The following is a 17,907-nucleotide window of genomic DNA, read 5'->3' on the forward strand; positions in this document are numbered from 1 at the left end:
CTACTTATATCAAGCTACATATGATGCGTATGGGCATGAATCATGGAGTTACACTAAGTATGTTATAAGGTGATGAACTATCCTCACAACGAAGATAGGCTTAGACGGCTCAATGGGCCCTAGGGAGAGTTACAATGCGGACATTTAACCAACATTGTACTTACAATGTGGGCGTCAAACCATCATTGCTCTCAAGACATAGCCTGCCTTAAACATCATTACCTAAACCATGGTGAAATCACACATTGCAATGGACTTGTGTACATCTCATTGGGCCTCAACCCATGGGCCTTAGATACATCAAATGGGCCACATCACATGGGCCTTATATTCATCAAGTGGACCGCACCAATGGGCTTTATGTACATTGCAATGGGCCATAGCCCATGGGCCTTGGATACATCACAATGGACCCTCATATGGCAAGTGGGCCACATCACATGAGCCAAATGCATATCAAATGGGCCACGCCAATGGGCCACACCCAAATATAAGTGTTGATAATGATTTCCACCATTAAAATTCCTAAGGCCCACCATAAAATTTATTTTTCATCCAATCTGATCATAAAGTCACACGGACCTGAATTAAGAGAAAAATAAATAAATTTCATGTTGATCCAGAATTTCTATGATACCAAGGGGATTTCAATGGTAGACGTTCAATGCCCACAATGTCGTGTGGTCCACTTGATAAATAGATCTATCTTATTTTGTTTCAAGCCTTAAAATGAGCTTGCCAAAAGGTTGGATTGTTTGGATGCAACACATGCATCATGATAGGGTCCACAAGTGACCCACCAACTAATGGACGGTGTGCATTTGCACCATGGGTGGCATGTGCAGCACGTGCTGCTGCTGCAGCAGCAGATGGCAGCGGCTGCTGCTTAAAACATCAAAGGTGGGTCCCTCGTAGGGCCCACCATGCGGTTTATTTACCATCCAATCTGTTGGTAAGGTCACGGAGACCCGGATTGAAGAGGAAAAACAAATTTCATAATGATACAAAACTTCTAGATCACAAAAGGGTTTCAATAGCAGACGTTCAATCCTCACTATTTCCTTGTAATGTGGGCCACCTAAGTTTGTATACGGCTGATTTTTAGGGGGGCCCACTGCCTAAATGGGGCCCACCCAAATGCACGGTGTTGATGACAACACACATCACAGTGAGGCCCATGGCCGGGACCCGTGGTCCCTGCTCGCCCGTCAAAAGTAGCAACATCCTGCTGTAGCGTCCGCGTCCAGCAGCAGCAGGCGCTGCATGCTATTTTTTAAAAAAAAATTTAGTTCTTTTGTGGTTTTTCATATGTGGGGCCTGCATCAGGTGAATCCACTCCAGCCATTGCATTTCATTGCTCAAGACCGACCAAACAAGCCCAATATTCAGTATGTTTTGGTTCAAGGTGGGTCCTAGTCGATTTTAACTGTAAAAATTAATATTTCTATGCTATGGCCTGCCAGAAAATTGGATTCGGTTCATTTTTCAGCTCAACGTCTAAAATGAGCTGGGTAATGGAATGGATGGCGTGGATTGGGTTCATACATCAAGGTGTGGCCTACGCAAGTGACCCTCCCCAAAGCTTGTTGAACCAAGCTAATATTTTTGTTTCCAATTCACGTCCAGCGTCCCTGGACATTGGACGGTTTGGGCACAACACATACATTTAAGGTGGGGCCCACCCATAGATGTGGGCCACCAAAAGGGGTTGGATGGCGTGGGTAGTATATACATCAAGATGGGGGTTCATCCGGGTGGGCCACACGGCCACATCATCACACCAAAAAAATATGAAAGAGAGAGGGAGAGAGAGAGAGAGAGAGAGATAAACACGTGTGATGGAGGGACCCCGACACTATGGGCCCTCCCTTCCATGCATTCAATCATACATCAAGTAGGTCCCAATACATGTGGGCCCACCAAATCAAAATCAATGGTAGAGATTCCTTCTCCACCAAAATGGAAGGTCCAGATGACTTCTTTCAAACTAGAAGGTAAACATCATGATGGGGTCCATGGAGAATGGCCCCATCATGGAATGATTATGAAAATCAAGGTGGGCCATCGGCCACATCTAGGGTCCAAAGTGAGATCCATACCTTCAATCGGTAGGCCTCACTTGGCCCATCATTAAAAAAATGAAATCTAGGCCTATAGAAACACTCACCGTCTTCTCCATGTTCCCTTGGCTTCCTTTGCTCCTTAGCTTCAATCCCAATGAAAGATGATGAAGTTTTAATAGTTGAGATGGGAGATGAGGGGGTTAGGAAGTGGGCCACACAAAAAATCTTCTCATGGAGGTTGGGAGAGCTTGGACGTTGGAAATTTTGGTGTTTTTGGGTTGCTTGGAAAAGAAGGGAGAAATAAGACAGAGAGAGAGAGAGAGAGAGAGAGAGAGAGAAAGAGAGAGTAGCTTAGGTAGGCAATGATGACTTATAAGAGATGTATGGGTGGCTAGCAATAAGTGCTTGTAAGAAGGGCTGGGGGTAGGGTGGCTATAGCTAGGGTGATGTCATCACCCTCATGATTACCTAGGGATTAGTGCCACATGGGATAGGTGGGTCCCGCAATATGCAGTCCACGGCCATTATAATGCACGGTCCACATCTTATGACCTAAGCGTCGGATTATCACACGAGATGCGGTATTGGAACCACAGCGACGGCGTGGTCGCTAAGATATAAGTTTTGGGTCAAGCCAACTTCAATATGCAGGACTCGGCTTAAGATTGCGCGCAAACGTCGATTATAGGTTACAGATTGTTGGAATTCATCGAGAAGGATCGTGGGAGTCGACGGAACAATACGGACTAAGATACGGGCCTTACAAAGTTCTTGATCATGGCCAATGAACTAACAAGGTGGAATCAGATGATACCTTGGCTTCTTTTGCAATCGGGTTGTAGAAGGGGGTTGGTTGGTTAGTAGGTGTTGGTTCTCTCATCTCATCAGCAGTTTGTTCCTCTACCACCTCATTGCCTCTTAATGTATCCTCTGGGAAAGCTTGGAGAAAGACATCTTTTTCTAGATCGGTAAAAGGCTAGGTGGTTCTGAGTGTTATTCTCGAAGGAGCTACCACCATCGCGGCTACTGTAAAAAATAAAATCAAGAATGAGCAAGGCAAGGTAGAAAGCAACTAAGGATTAAGGATTTAGAAGTTTGCATAATAGTCACTTTAAAGGGAAATTAAGGTTAATGATCGATTATCATTGATGGGGCCAACACATGTCACTCTAGGTTCGATTTCCCCCCAAGGCTTAGTTTGAAGATATGATCTAATATTGCATAATCAAACCTAGGGAATGGTGGCAGTTCTTCATTATATAGAGGATAAAATGACGCTTTCTATCTTTTGGCTTTGTAAAAATTCATAGTCAAATAGGCTTTTTCCATTTTCAGTCACATTACCTTTAATAAAGATCTTCGCGAAGCTATAAAACTTGTTGCATGTATGGCCAGTGCTCGGCATGGGATTTCAGATGATTGAATTTCATGAAATAAAAATGTTTGAAATGTTGTATAGCCAAGATATATTTGAGGTTACCTAGAATAGTTAACGTTAGGACAATTTGTTTTTGCATTTTCTTTACTAGTTGGTCTTATGGCTGAGGTGATGGTGATTTACTTGTAGAGGGTCCTGCTCTCTTAGATTTTATCCATTTTTGTTGAACGGCGGATGTCAAATTCTCTACGGGTGGATTCATCGGGAGATTAGAAGGAGACAACTTATCGGAAACATTTTGGATAATTTCACCCATCGCCAAGTATAGTAATTGGACCGGTAAGCTTTAAATGAATATGTAGATAATAAGCACCGAGGGATAGAGATCAGAGAATAGGAATTGGAAGTGTTGGTATAAGAAGTAATAATAGCAATTATCTCTGAAATATTTTTAATGTGTCCACGTGTATGTATTGGTTGATTCAAGGAAAGTGAACAGTATAGAAATGAAATAACTCAACTAAAACCAAATTGTCGAGCAAGAAGGTTTGGCAAATATTTTCCTCCATTTTTGTCAAAGCCACCTATCGGGATATCCTAATCCAAGAGATATCTAGCCCATATCACATTTTTTGGCTTCAATCAGTTTTGTGTCAGTCGTCTCAAATTTCATATTTGTGAACTAGTTCAATCTAAGCTCCCTATTCATATAAGGGCAAACCAGGTAATCAGGTCAGTCTAGCCGAAAAGAGGAAAAGAAACAAAAGCATTCGTCAAAAGAAATAATCTTAACAAAAGCTTTTATCTAGTGATATCCATAAGACGTCAATTTCTCAACAAACTTTACAGCTCTGCTGCTAAATTCATGAAAGTATTCACGGAGCCATAATTGGAGGAGCCAAAAAGGACCACTAATCATCTGCAGATTAGTCGAAGCCAATGTATACATATTGTGGTAAAGATAGCCAAGTATAAATGGAGCAAGTGCAACTTGTACCCCAAATGCTAGTAGATAAACTAGTCCAATGTACTCTTTTGTAATTTTGTCGACTTTGACACAAAGGAGTGACCAACAAATCCACATTAATAAGAAAGTGCGATGTTCTAAATAGCTAACCTCCACTTCAAATTTGTGCTCTCATGCCATAAAAGTTATGTAAGACACATGAAGACCATCAACGTTAAATGTAGGTTCGCTAGACATACTATTGAGATGTGGAGCCACATCTGGACAAGGCTGCTCGACCGATCGAGTGCCCTACTCGACCGGTCGAGTAGCCCACATGACCAGTCGAGGGCTAGCTCGACTCAAAGTCCAACGAGCTATGGTTTTCTGGGTCCGAGGTACTCGACCGGTCGAGGCCCCTGCTCGACCAGTCGAGCTTACGCAGATTCGTTTTCGAATTTTACACGGACTGCGGATTTTTGAGTCGGTTTTCGCAAGAGTACGAAAGGAAAGTTGCCTAAACTATAAATAGTGGTCCTAGGATTATTATAGGGTATGAATAGGAGTTATTCTAAAGTGTGGGCAAAGGGTTTTCTCCATACATCCAAGGAAAACTGTTAGTATATTACTTGTAATCTCATTTTCTTCATAGTGGAAGTTTTGCACCCGTGGTTTTTTACCCTTGTTTGGGGTTTTTCCATGTATATCTTGTCTTGTTGTTTGTTTGTTATGCTTTGATTCTACTTATAGATTATATTTCTTTCTGTTTATCGTTTGTGGGTGAGACCTGAGATTGGATCTCGGTTCACTGTGTTGTTAGCGTGCTGCGCAACACATACATCCTGAGTAGAACTAATGGCATGATGGAAAGAAAGAGGTGAGAGTGCAAACGTCCATGACATTGGACTCATTAGACTGCATCGAAAGTGAAATGAGTTGGTTGAGCGACTCCAGAAGTAGGCTGCCGCAAGAATTAAGGCCGGATGTGGAACGATTTCATAGATTGATAAATGTATGCATTCTGCAATACCGATTTTAGTCCATTAGACAATAAACTTTTTTTTTACCCGAGAATACCATTCAGGCCAGCCATCGAGATGTTTGGGCCAAAGTCTTAGGACCTTTCCAATCAAAAGATTCATGAGAAATTAGAAACAGTTCTCTTCTGTTTGCTGGAAAGTAGTTATAAATGGCGAAAAGATCAGGAGAGAAAGATGGATTAAAGGTTGGGCGTAGGTAAAGATTAGAGTCTGTATAGGAAGAAATGATCAATCCGTAGAAGCAAGAGAGTGGTTCTAAAAGAGTGCTGAAAGAGGAAGTGGAAGATTCAGGAATATTAGAAATCTTTACAGTTTTCGAAGCCATAGCCGCCAGAAGATGTGAAAAGGGCTTGGGGTTTTTAGAAAAGAAGAAGAAGAAGAAGAAGAGATGACGTATCTAAGATATCCACATGCAATGCATTAATTACTGCATGATGATTGGAGTGAATTCTGAAACAGAAGCTACCACAGATATACGAAAATATATTTTCCATACTAAACTTGCCACTTGATAACAGAGAATGACAGGATGGAGATGCCAGTGAAAATTTTTTAAAGCAGAAAATCCAACATGTATCACAAAATCAATTCATAACCACATTTTTGGCTATTCTTTATCAAATAATCATAAATGTGATGGGATAATGTCTGTACTAAAATCCATATGGATCAGACGGATGGTGTCGATGTTGCCATGTGGCAAAGAAGATATTTGAGAATGCAAATGGAATGAGGCTAGGGATGGATTTGTCTCAGGGCATTGTCAGTATTATAGCTTTCTTAGATAAAGATAGATGATTGTCCCATGCACAAGTGCAAGTTCATAGGAAAGACCATGATCAATAAAGTGTAATTGTTCTTTCTCCAGGTGATTGCACATTAAGAAGCCACGTGGATAAACGGTCATTATCTAATCCTTCTCCCTAAAGCTTAAAAATATTAAAAGCAAATATGAGAGAAAGGCCCAGATCCAAACAACAAACATAATTATTAATATAACACAATGCTGTGTATCTAGGGTTAGTCTTTCCTTGCTCAGTAACATCAAATCTTATTGTAGATTTTGGATCCGTCCATGCATATCTATCTGATTGACTTAGGTTGTAGCCAGTAATTATAGTTCTCTTTCATCTCTGCCCGCATGCTAGATTTAAGGAAAACAGTAGTTTAAGAACCCGTTTGCCTACTCTCTTACGATGGGCCGACTATAATTGTAATCTCAAGCATTACTTTTGCTTCGCTCATCAGTATATCACTCTCAGAAGTAGCCTGTTATTCTCAACAGGTAGGTGATTGCCCACCGTGGTGATTCATTCACATTTTTCTCAACCGCATTCATCTCTCATCTTTGTTCCTTTCGAAAATTTCATCTTCTTTCTTTTTTTATTCCATCCAACTGTTCTACCTTAGCAAGTAGAAAAGAAAAGAAAAGAAAAAAAAATCTCAATTGAAAGCAGAACCCCAACTACCACCAATCGCCTGATTAACGAGTGTCCGAATAGATAAAAGGTAACGCCACACCTGAACCACACTCTATCTCAACACTAGGAGTCGGTGGTCACGGTTTAAATCAGACCCAACCGCAGCCATCGCACCAATCCTGCGCGGCCGAACTCGAAGACCAACGGAGCACTTGGGGGTGACAGAAGTTTTTTCATTATCAGGATGATACTTATACATACGACCTGGTTTTCGACGGATGGTTCTGTTCTCACTGTTTCATTTGGTGTAGCCGACCTGATTTTTGGATGATCTTGATTTTTGGATTCCTGTCCCATCGTGTTTTCCAAAACAGATGGACGGAGTGGATATACCACGGACATCTCTGCGGGACCCACACAAGCCCCACAGGTCCGTATATCTCTGTGCCCGGGGTCACAGGCAATCCGCTCCCCTTCATATTATAAATTATAATCCACTCACGGAAATCAAAATGTCTCATCTAATACAGTTTTTGCAGCCCAATGTTTTGATAATTGATAAAAACTATGATACTCTAATCGAGTATGGTGGACGATACACAGGCACGTAGAAATTATTTACAAATTACATACGTGGCACACAAGTAAGTCATACTATTTTGATGACTCCAAAACAAGACTATATCTGACCGTCGGCTTGATGGACATATAAGGATCAAAAATGAAAAATATCCAACAGTTCTATTGGGTGGGCCATGGTGCCCGCATATCAAGCATCATACACAGCCAGAGTATAATTAACCGGGCTTGGATAATTATTGTTTGTTAATTCGGTGGGCCATGGTGCACAGCTCACCATTGGAATACTAGACCAACGAACCAATTACCTCAAAAGGCCACATTTTTCAACGGATTAAAGGCCAAGGATTCTCTTGCCATGATCTTTTCATCAGGTCCGTGCATCACAACTAAACCATATCAGTAATCAGGATCCTTGAAGCATGGGCCCCACTTATACCAGTGGGGTGATCAGATACTATTGATCTGATGGGCCCCAATGGAAAATACAATGGACCTTCCATGGGCAGCCTACAAATAGATGGCTAAGAAGAAAATTTTCATTGGCACGCCTTCAGGTAGAGAGGCCAAAGATCGGATGGAAACTATGTTCAAATCTGTGTAAACTTTGGGGAACTTTCCATCCATGTTAGGGCCCATGTGATCAACGGTTTAGAACTTTGGATCACTTGGGCTATACTGTACAAACTAAAGGTAGGAATGGTGGTGTGAATATTCCTCATTTTGACAGGACTTCCACTATGGCTAGATTCCTATATTAGTTATGCACCGTCCAAAAAGTGGTGGTAAGTCGTCCTCTTCATGAATGGTACTGATGGACAACTACACAGACCATCCAAATTGTGGTCCCACCTTTGATAGGGCATATCTCTAAAATGGCATTGATCAAACAAATCCTGACATTCCAAATAATAGCTGTCAAATCTATGGTTGAAATTAAAATAGTGGGTGGTCCAAGATAAATCAGATGGTTATTATTTTATCTTCTCAGTGAAATTTTTTGGTTTTGCTAAATCAACGCTTGGATCTGAGATATGTGCGGTTTGGATCGCCTGGATGAAGTAACCACTAAATTTTAAACGGTCCAGAACTAACATACTAGTATGGCCCATCTCATCAGAGCTTCTAAATTGAACCCAGCTAGGTAAATCGTGGTAGGTACCTGCCAGGGTTACTTTGGTAAACCGAGAACCTTTTTTGAGTGGAACTTTCATGAAATCCACGTCGTCCATCAGGTCTGTTGCGTCATTTTTAAACATTGAAACAAAAAATCATGATCAAGCTTAGCTTAGGTAGGCCACACCACAGGAAGCAGTTGAGATGAAATGGCTACCATTAATTTCGCGTGCCACCTACGGTGGTGATTATATTCCATCCAATCCATTCATCTGATGTCTTGCATCAGGACTAAAGAATTACCCATAAATCACGGTTATTATAAAACTCACGTAGATCATGCATAGTGAATTTAGAGATTTGATGTATGATGTTTTATGAGGTGGTTCATCTGATTGTTGAATCATCCGGCATCTTTGATGTTATTTCCGCCTGCCGAAAGTAACCGTGGGGAGTCCTCGTTCAGGCTCGCTTTCAATGATAGGGACGCTCGATATGACTCGATAAGGTTTGATTGGACCATTTGCCACCCATTTTCGCGACGGATTTCCTCCGTCGCAAAAATTGGTTGGTTTAACGACGGAGTTAATCCGTCGCTAACGAAAAAGTCCGTCGCTACGCCCTTCTTTCTCAAAAGTCCCGAGTCCAAAGTCGCGGAATTTCGCGACGGATTGTAATCCGTCGCTAAAATCTGATTTACGACGTATTTACGACGGATTCTGGTCCGTCGTACATTAGCGACGGACTAAATCCGTCGCCAATTTTGATTTTAGTCGCAAATTCCCGGCCAAAATACCAAACGGCGACGCTTTTCAGTCCCTTTTGCGACGGATCATGGTCCGTCGTAAAAGGCCTCTTGCCTCAACGTTTTTTTTTAAAGAATATGGTGGAAAACCATGTTTTTTCTAGTCTAAGAATTATTTTTTAATACAAATTCAGTGGTTTAATTGTACATATTTATATCTAATATTATTTTTTAATAATTGATTGAATGAAAAAAAAGCAAAATTAAATAAATAAAAATTGTTTTTATATCAAATGAGTGGAAATTATTAATTTTTAAAAATTTAAAACTAATATTTAAATGATTTGTAATATGACAAGAAAAAAAAATATTGAGAAGTTAAAAAAATTTAACAATGTTTAAGAAAAAATGAGATTTTGAAAAAAAAAAATCGTGATTTAAAAAAAATCTAATTTGTGGGGAAAAAAAAGAATATTGATTAAAGTTGATAATTTTGAAAAAAAAAAATTGATTTCGAGAAAAGAATAATATCCTGAAAAAGAAAATTAAAAAGATTTCAAAAAATGTGAAAATTTTGACAATGTTGAAAAATGAAAATATTTTGAAACAGAAAATGAGAGTTTGTTTTTTGAAAAATAAAATAAAATTAAGAAATTCGAAAATAAATGCTTTTAAAAAAAATGGAGTTAGAAAGAATTGAAAATTTTAAAATTAAACAATAATAAATAATCGATACTTTAAAAAAGACAAACATTTTGAAACAAAAAATAAAGAAGTTGGAAAAGTTTGTGATTTTAAAAAATAATTGAAATGTTAAAAATTTGAAATTAAAAGGAAAAGTTATTTATAAAAACACTGAGATTTTGAAAGAAAAAAAATATCATTTTAAAAAGGAAAATTAAAAAGTTGAAACAAAATGATATGCTTGATATGCTTTTGAAGGAAAAAAATCGGCATTATGGAATTTTTGAGAAAAAAAATAAATTTTGAGAATTTTTTTGAGATTTTGAAAATAAAAATTCAGAATTTGTTTTTATTTTTTTAATATTTTATAATAAAATTAATATTTTGTTAAAAGTTTTCAAAGAAAAATTAAGCATAAAAAATATACCTTTTGAAAAAAAATGTTATTTTTAAATGGAAATTAAAATTTATCCGTGAAAAAAATATATAACCTGATCAGGGCGAGTAACTAGTCAAATTGAGGGTATTGATCAGTAAAATAGATTGAATGGACCAAACATATAAAATGGGCCAAATATTCTGGTCAAAATTGTGACCCAACTTATTGACCTCGCAATAACCTAAGAATTAATGTAAGTTTTGGGGCCCATCATGATGTGTGTCGAACATCAACACCGTGCATTTGATGTGTCCCTTTTAGGTTACGAGACATCTCAAAAATCATCCGTATACGAAACTCAGGTAGGCCATACCATCTAAAACTATGTGAAGACATCCTAAAAAATCTAAAAGCACTTGGTGGGGCCCACATGAGTTTTGGATGCAGCTGAAACTTGGTTTGACCCCTCATCCAAGTGGAATACACATAATTAGTGGGTTGGATATATGAAACACATTTAGGTGAGCCTAATATATGATTATAAATGTTTTAAGGAATCCCCTCTCTATTCCATTTAGGTGAGTTACTAATTACCCTTAGCATACTGAGTAAACTCTGTGAGGTCTACTGTTATTTATTTATTTTATCCACTCCATTCATCCATGTTAACAGATAATTTGAGGTCTAAAGAACCAAAAGGAAGCATATCTAAAGCCCAAGTGGACCACACCACAGGAATTAGTATGATTGAACCTTTACCATTGAAAAATTCTTGGAGGCCATAGAAGTACTTTTAGTTCAAGTTGATATTTGTATTTTCTCTTCATTCATATCTTTTTGATATTATGAACAGGTTGGATGGCAAATAAACATTACTGTGGGCTCAAGGTAGGTATAACGATGGAAATCATCATTTCACATTGTTTTGTGTGGCATGGTCCACTTGAGTTTTGGATTTATCGAAAATTTGGGATCAACCCACACCGTTCATCAATTTTTCAAGATCATTTTAGAGAATTATCCAAAAAATGAATCATATCCAAAGATTAAATGGACCACACCATAAACAAGGAGAACGGATTAGCTGCTACTCCTAACACCAACTAATGGCTGGCGGTTGGTGCTCTGTGGGTCCCATCATGTTGTATGTGTTTTATCCATGCCGTTCATCTATTTTAAAAGATCATCTTACAATATGAGACAAAAAAATTGAGGTATATCCCAATATGAAATGGACCACATTACAGGAAACAGTGTTGAATGAGCGTCAACCATTAAAAACATTTTGGGGGCCATAAAAGTTTTGAATCGAGATGATTTTTATTTTCCCCCTTCATCTAGGCCTATATGACCTAATAAACAGATTGGACGTCAAATAAATAGTACAGTGGGCCTTAGGAGGATTTTAATGATGAATATCCAATCACTATTGTTTTCATGTGGTGTGGTCCACCTGAGATTCATATACCTCTCATTTCTGGAATAAATCCCTAAAATGATCTTTAAAAATGGATGAACATAATGGATAAAATACATACATCATGGTGGGGCCCACAGGGGGGAGTAGCGAGACTAGCTATAAAAGTGATGTCGCAAGTTCCGTGGGCCCCACCATGATGTATGTTTTGTATCCACACCTTCCATCCATTTGGAGAGATCATTTTAGTGCAATATTTAAAGAATGAGTTAAATCCAAAGCTCCAGTGGACCCCAACACAAAAAACACCGTGGGACAGTGACGCCCACCATTAAAAACTTCTAAAGGCCACAAAAGTTTTAGATGAAGCTAATATTTGTGTTTTCCCTTATTTCTTGTCTTTTTTTCAAAAAAAAAAAAAAAACATTTGAACAGGTTGGATTTTAAATAAACATTATGATGGGCCTTAATATAGTTTCAACGGTGGGAATCACTCTCCCCGCTGTTTTCTATGGTGGGGTCCACTACAGATTTTTATCTGCCTAATTCTTTGGCTCATGACTTAAAATGATATCTCAAAATGGATGGACGGTGTGGATATAACACAGATTTATATGGAGCTCATTTTTTTGGTGGACGTAGCCAAAGGTCTGGCTTTTAATGGTGGACGTTCAATCTTGATTGTTTTCCCGTGGTGTGGTCAACTTGAGATTTATATCGATCTCATTTTTTGGGATTAACCCTAAAATGATATGGAGAAGTGGATGGACGGCATGGATTAAAACATATAAATCATGGTGGGGCCCGTAGAGCACTATCAGATGGAAAGCCCAAGTGACGTTACATATTTACTGAGACAATATGTGAGTTTTGTGTTTGATGTAAAACAGTGGTGACTCATTCATATTAATAGTGGTAATGCTATAGAATTATCCAGACCATCTAAATAATGGGTCTAGTTGTTAATGGTTAATATTTATACTATTTTTGTATATAAAACTATATTAATCATTCATTAAACGGTCCCTTAAATGTATGGGTATTAATGTAATTGATGTGTTAAATTATGGAAAACTCACAGTTTGCGGATTTGAAACAAATATCTCATTTCAGAAGAGGGATTTCCAAATCCCCTCTGCTTGGTTTCTCATTTTCTTCTTCCGCCGGTGGGTGAGCTCCGAATCTTTGAAGGATTTCAGGCATACAGTGGGTGAGCTTCTCTCAAAATCCCTGTTTTTATTCCAAAATCCATTCCATCTGTCATTGCTCTCTCTTTTCTTCTCATTGGGCCATGGTTCCGGTCGGCATTGATATGGGCCCATTGTTTTTGAAATGGACTGGTTAAATGCTGCATTACATAATGGGCATGGCCAATGCGGCTATACTGTAACTGATTTTCAAAACCAAATAGGTATGGATCTTCAAAACACAAGGATCAATGAAATTAGCCGAACAAGCAGTTATTTAGGTTGTCCATGTTAAATCTATATTCTGCATTCTTATTGTCTTTCATTGAGCTATTTACTTGCAGGCAATCATTTACAATGCATTTGCTCCATCTTATGATATCATGGGCTGTTGTTTGTGATGTGTGCTACTTGGAACTTCAAAATCTAAAACCTGGCAAGACGCCAATAGAATTTGCAGAAAGGTAATTTTTACTGCCTTGCAATTCCTATGAGATGATCCTGGGCATTTGTCACTCTTTGTTCTAATCTCTAAAAGAAAGTCTATGTTGGTTCTTTCTTGCAATTGGAATAACCTTTTGTCTGATAAAATGGCTCTTGTTGCAATCAGGGACATAATATCTATTTGAGCTGGTCTTAAAAAGGTTCCTTGGGATGGATATCTGAAATACTCTCGTCCTGGTCCAAAACACACCGAACAGAAGTATGTTAGATGTTTCTTTTTCTCTTAAAAACCTATAGAGGATCTGGCATGGACAGTCATGGCCTACCTGATTTTAGTTGAATATAGAGGTTTGGGGTGTATAGCCCTGCCCATGGTGGAACACTTCAAGATCTGACCCGTCTCTCAGGTAGGCCCATGGCATGGATTCCCAGGGCCCAATAATGAGGCCAGTGAATTCATCAGGTGGGCCAGTGTACAAAACAAATGGACTTCTGAAACAAGTTCTTTCGGCTATCTATTCATTTCATACCCTGTTACTGGATGAGTGGACCGGTCTGATTTTTGGGAGATGGTGGTTATGCAGTGGGGCACACCAGATGGTCAGCTTGGTTGTTCACCATGTGTAGTCTTTGCATGTGTCCCCAGCTTGTAGATGGGCTCTCCTATACACGCCTGTGGCCTTGGAAAATCTAATAGCTATAAAGCTTATCATACAACTTACGAAGAAAAGGAAGGTCTTGACTCTTGAGTTTAGCATACCAGCAACATGACAATCTAATACAAAAACATTGGCAATATCATAGCACTATTGTTTCACATTTTCAGGCAACAAATCTTTGCAGAGTCGGTGCTGCGATGTCTCGAGGAAAAATGAAGAAAAATCAGGCTCGTGTATGGAATTTTCCTTTTTCCATTTAATGTCCCCATGGGGCTCGTTATGTTCTATTTCTGGTTTGAATAATTTTAGTCATTTCTTTCAGTTAGTGCTCATTGTCAAAAGAATGGTTCAAGTTAAAATGGTGAAGGTCTAAATTCTATGACTGAAGTTTATTTGATTGGAGTTAATGCAATCTCTATTCAAAATGGAGTCAACAATTATAAGCTCTAAATTTCTGCACATGTACACCACTTGAGCGGTGGACGAGCTCTTCCCCTTCCCATTAGTACTCTACATATTATTACATTGAATTGATTTTTTTAAATGTCAGTATTAAGCTAATCAACAACATTAGTCCATGTAATTACGAAGATATACTCACATGTGCAACACATGCATTTTACTAGTTTATTTATATAAAGTAATAGCTCCATAAACTACCAAACAGAATCTGCACCAAATATCCAGCTGCAACCAGCCAACCACATCTTCCAAAATTGTTTATCCATTTCAAAATAAGCAGTTTGGAGCATTTTATGATTGGTGGAACTGGATTTTCTTTCATGAATGTATATATACACATCATTTTCCTACTTTATGTAATTGGTTTGAGTTGTTGTCTATGCTGTGAAGTTTGTGAAATCTATTGCATTTATAATTTTATTTGGTCTTTTTTAATGGTTTTTTTTCCTCTTAATGCCTTGTGGTTGCAGGGCTTGTAATCTAGAGGCACTGAAAGGATTCCCTTTCTTTTTTCTCGTATTTTCCAGTTAGAAGTAACTTGTTCAAATTGGGTGTTCTCCAATTCCCATCTCTTCATTGGAAATTCTTCTTCTGAATCTTCTATGCATGAATAACAGGTTTCAAGTTTTGGGGTGTCTGATTGTATTTAAAGTTTAGACTTTTCATTCTCCATTGAAAGGAGGAGAGATTTTAGAGATGACCTTCAGGAAGGTATATCCTCTATTGTTTGTTAGATTCTAATTTCAGAGGGCTTTTGTTTTTCTTAGATTCTAATTCCTGAGAATCCAATTTTCTGGAACATTTCTTGGTTGGTGGAAGAAGAATCTCGTCTGCTTCTTTTATTTTCATTTTGAAACAGTGGGTTTTTTTTTAATTATTTATTTATTTTATACATGATGCTTGCAGTCTTTTCTTCCAAGAATATTTTCATCCAAAGAGAAGACCATAAGCCAAACCGACGAAGATTCATTCGATTCTTCCGGTAAGTAATAAGCATCTCTTTACCTTTTAAATCCAACCAAATCTCTTAAATCCTTTTACCATTTTTTTTTTTTTAAAATTTTACTGCATGCCTTATTTCGTATTTCGCAGAAATTACCAAGCTCTCTTGCAGATTGCAAAACTGCCTTTTCTCTTCAATTCAAGAACGCTCTAAATTTTCCAAATGCCCCTCTGCTAGATCCGTAATTCATGTTGGTTTTCTAAGGAAATCAGTACCCAACATTCGAAATTTTTTCGGGCAAGTTTACCTAATGATTTATTAATTCGAGAATTTAAAAATTGCATTGATTTTTAGTGGTGGATAAGGTATTTCAATGAAAGATAGAGACATCTGAATTTCTCTGTCAAAACAGATGGCACAAGAACTACTCACTCAACTCATACGGAATATCTTTATGAGAAATCTATGTCAATGCTACCAAGATGGTCCCAATATCAATTTATTGCAGCCCATTTCTTTTAGCTGAGACTTCATATTCAAGGAAACGAACTGAGAAAAAGACAACACAATAGAAAAATAACTACCCATTGTAAATGAAAACAACAAAGGAGAATATTGTAGATAACTTTTTGAACTTAGGTAATTCGATATCCTTTTCAGCTTTAACTTGGGATGTAAGAATGGCATTTTATGTGAGGAATTAATATCCTTTTAAGCTTTAACTTGGGATGTAAGAATGGCATTTTATGTGAGGAATTATGGAATGTTGAGCCTCAGGAAATGTGGATTAATTTTACTGAGGATTTCAATTCCTTGTGTGTGGGCCTGTTGTCTGGTGATCTAGGCCATTGAGATGTTGAGCCTGCAGTGGATGGACCATGCTCCCAAAAATCTTCCACCTTTTAAGATAGTAAAAATCAGTTGATTGCCTAGAGATGAACAGTTGAGAAAAAAATATAGGACCAGTTTCAATGGAAAAGAGAGCCAAAGATTGGGTGGATAGGGTCTTCCAATCTTGAAGACTTTTTGGGAGATGGGGGATGAAAGAGCAGCCCATCATATCAACAGTTTGGATCGCCCAACTGTGGGTCCCACACACATGGTATCTAAAGCCTGAGCAACTTCTGGATTTGATAACCCCACCCAAGAAATTTGGGTTGATTTTGGATGAAGTTTCTGTCTTTATCCTCTTCCAAGCTTTCCCTCTTATATCTAGTATTTCTTTCTTGCAAGAAATAACAGTGGAATTTGAGAGAACCTTGACTTTTTCAGCTACCCCACCATCCTTCAGAAAAAGCTTATCTGGTATGCATTGATTTCATTGATTTTTCTTCCTATTTGTCTTTATCCCATCCAAAATTTTAGTCTTATTCTTTTATCTTCTATTGATTTTAGTTGCAGAATCAGAGTCTACTTCAAGGCTTAGGAGTCTAAATTTCAGTAACTTCCAGTCTCAGATGTCGGACATCTCAGACAGACGAGACTTCAGGTTTTCTAATCTTGATTTTCTCTGTTGTGCTCTGTTCCTAATTCTTGTTTGGGAATTGATATGTACACCCACCATGATTGATTTGCTAGAATTGTATTTGTGTAGGCCTTGGCATGCTTTCAGGAAGTCACCAACAGATATTGCCAAGAAAAGAAATCTGTATGTCTTGATTCACCCAACATCTTTCCATATGCATTGTTTTATAAAGCAGAATTGTATTAGAAATTGCAGTCTTAATTGAGTATGGAGTCCCGATGTCACTTATAATCATTATTTGGTTCAGACCAGAAATTAAATAGGAATTCGAGTTGTTAATGGAAATGTGCATCTAGATAGTGCTTGCCTGTAACATTGGACTTGCTCTTGTACAGACATTGTGCGGAATGTTTATCATCAATGCTGGCCCTGGTTTTAGGTTGCTGTGGAGGACTCTGTAGTCTTTTATCGATAGAAAAACCACTTCAAAGATTCTTGTACTCTCAATGAGGCTGTTCTTCTATTTGTATTTAATCAATTAATGTTCCGTCTTCTAGAAATACTGTGACAATGTCTAGTAGTTGTTTTTGACATGCTTCTCTAATTTGGAAGGGCAGGGTTCTCAGAGTTTGATGAATATGTTCCCATGGTAGACAAAGCTATGGATTCAAGCTAGAAGAAGCATCCCATCAAAAGCTCCCGTCTCCTAGAAGCATGCAAGTATATATTAGATTTCATTAGGGAGTTGCAGGCTTTTGCAAGTCGATGGTTATATGTTGTTATATGAGGTATCATATTTAGTGGATTCCATTTATGTGCATATATTTTGCACATGAGGTATCATATATATCATATTTAGTGGATTCCATTTATGTGCATATATTTTTCACATGAGGTATCATATAATGCTTTGCAAGGGAGTTTATTTTCAGTATGATTGAACCTTTTAGTTTGATGAATAGGATTTATTTTGTGAATA

The 17,907-nt window shown here is 38.1% G+C and overlaps 1 protein-coding gene across 4 annotated transcripts; it reads left to right on the forward strand.

The window, feature by feature from the left end:
• Positions 1-13,077: 13,077 nt before the first annotated feature.
• LOC131229106 (uncharacterized) lies at positions 13,078-17,446 on the forward strand. Of its 4 annotated transcripts, XM_058224978.1 has the most exons (7): positions 13,078-13,419; positions 15,138-15,231; positions 15,427-15,502; positions 16,697-16,768; positions 16,859-16,952; positions 17,058-17,111; positions 17,324-17,446. In XM_058224978.1, exons 2-7 carry the CDS (start codon positions 15,217-15,219, stop codon positions 17,436-17,438), a joined length of 426 nt encoding a protein of 141 aa, XP_058080961.1. In that variant the 5' UTR covers positions 13,078-13,419; positions 15,138-15,216; the 3' UTR covers positions 17,439-17,446. The 4 variants fall into 4 exon arrangements, with proteins under 4 accessions (XP_058080961.1, XP_058080960.1, XP_058080962.1 ...); XM_058224977.1 differs by lacking the exon at positions 13,078-13,419 and having other exon boundaries at positions 14,517-15,231; XM_058224979.1 differs by lacking the exon at positions 13,078-13,419 and having other exon boundaries at positions 14,517-15,231; positions 16,706-16,768.
• Positions 17,447-17,907: the final 461 nt, after the last annotated feature.

The sequence above is a fragment of the Magnolia sinica genome, chromosome 16 (assembly GCF_029962835.1).
Source record: "Magnolia sinica isolate HGM2019 chromosome 16, MsV1, whole genome shotgun sequence".
NCBI lineage: Eukaryota > Viridiplantae > Streptophyta > Magnoliopsida > Magnoliales > Magnoliaceae > Magnolia > Magnolia sinica.

What these genes read in the sequence shown, in the direction of transcription:
- LOC131229106 (XM_058224978.1), top strand. An exon ending in CTTCAGAAAAAGCTTATCTG is followed by an intron (nt 16,769 to 16,858) that starts GTATGCATTGAT and finishes TATTGATTTTAG; the next exon opens with TTGCAGAATCAGAGTCTACT. An exon ending in ATTGCCAAGAAAAGAAATCT is followed by an intron (nt 17,112 to 17,323) that starts GTATGTCTTGAT and finishes GCTCTTGTACAG; the next exon opens with ACATTGTGCGGAATGTTTAT.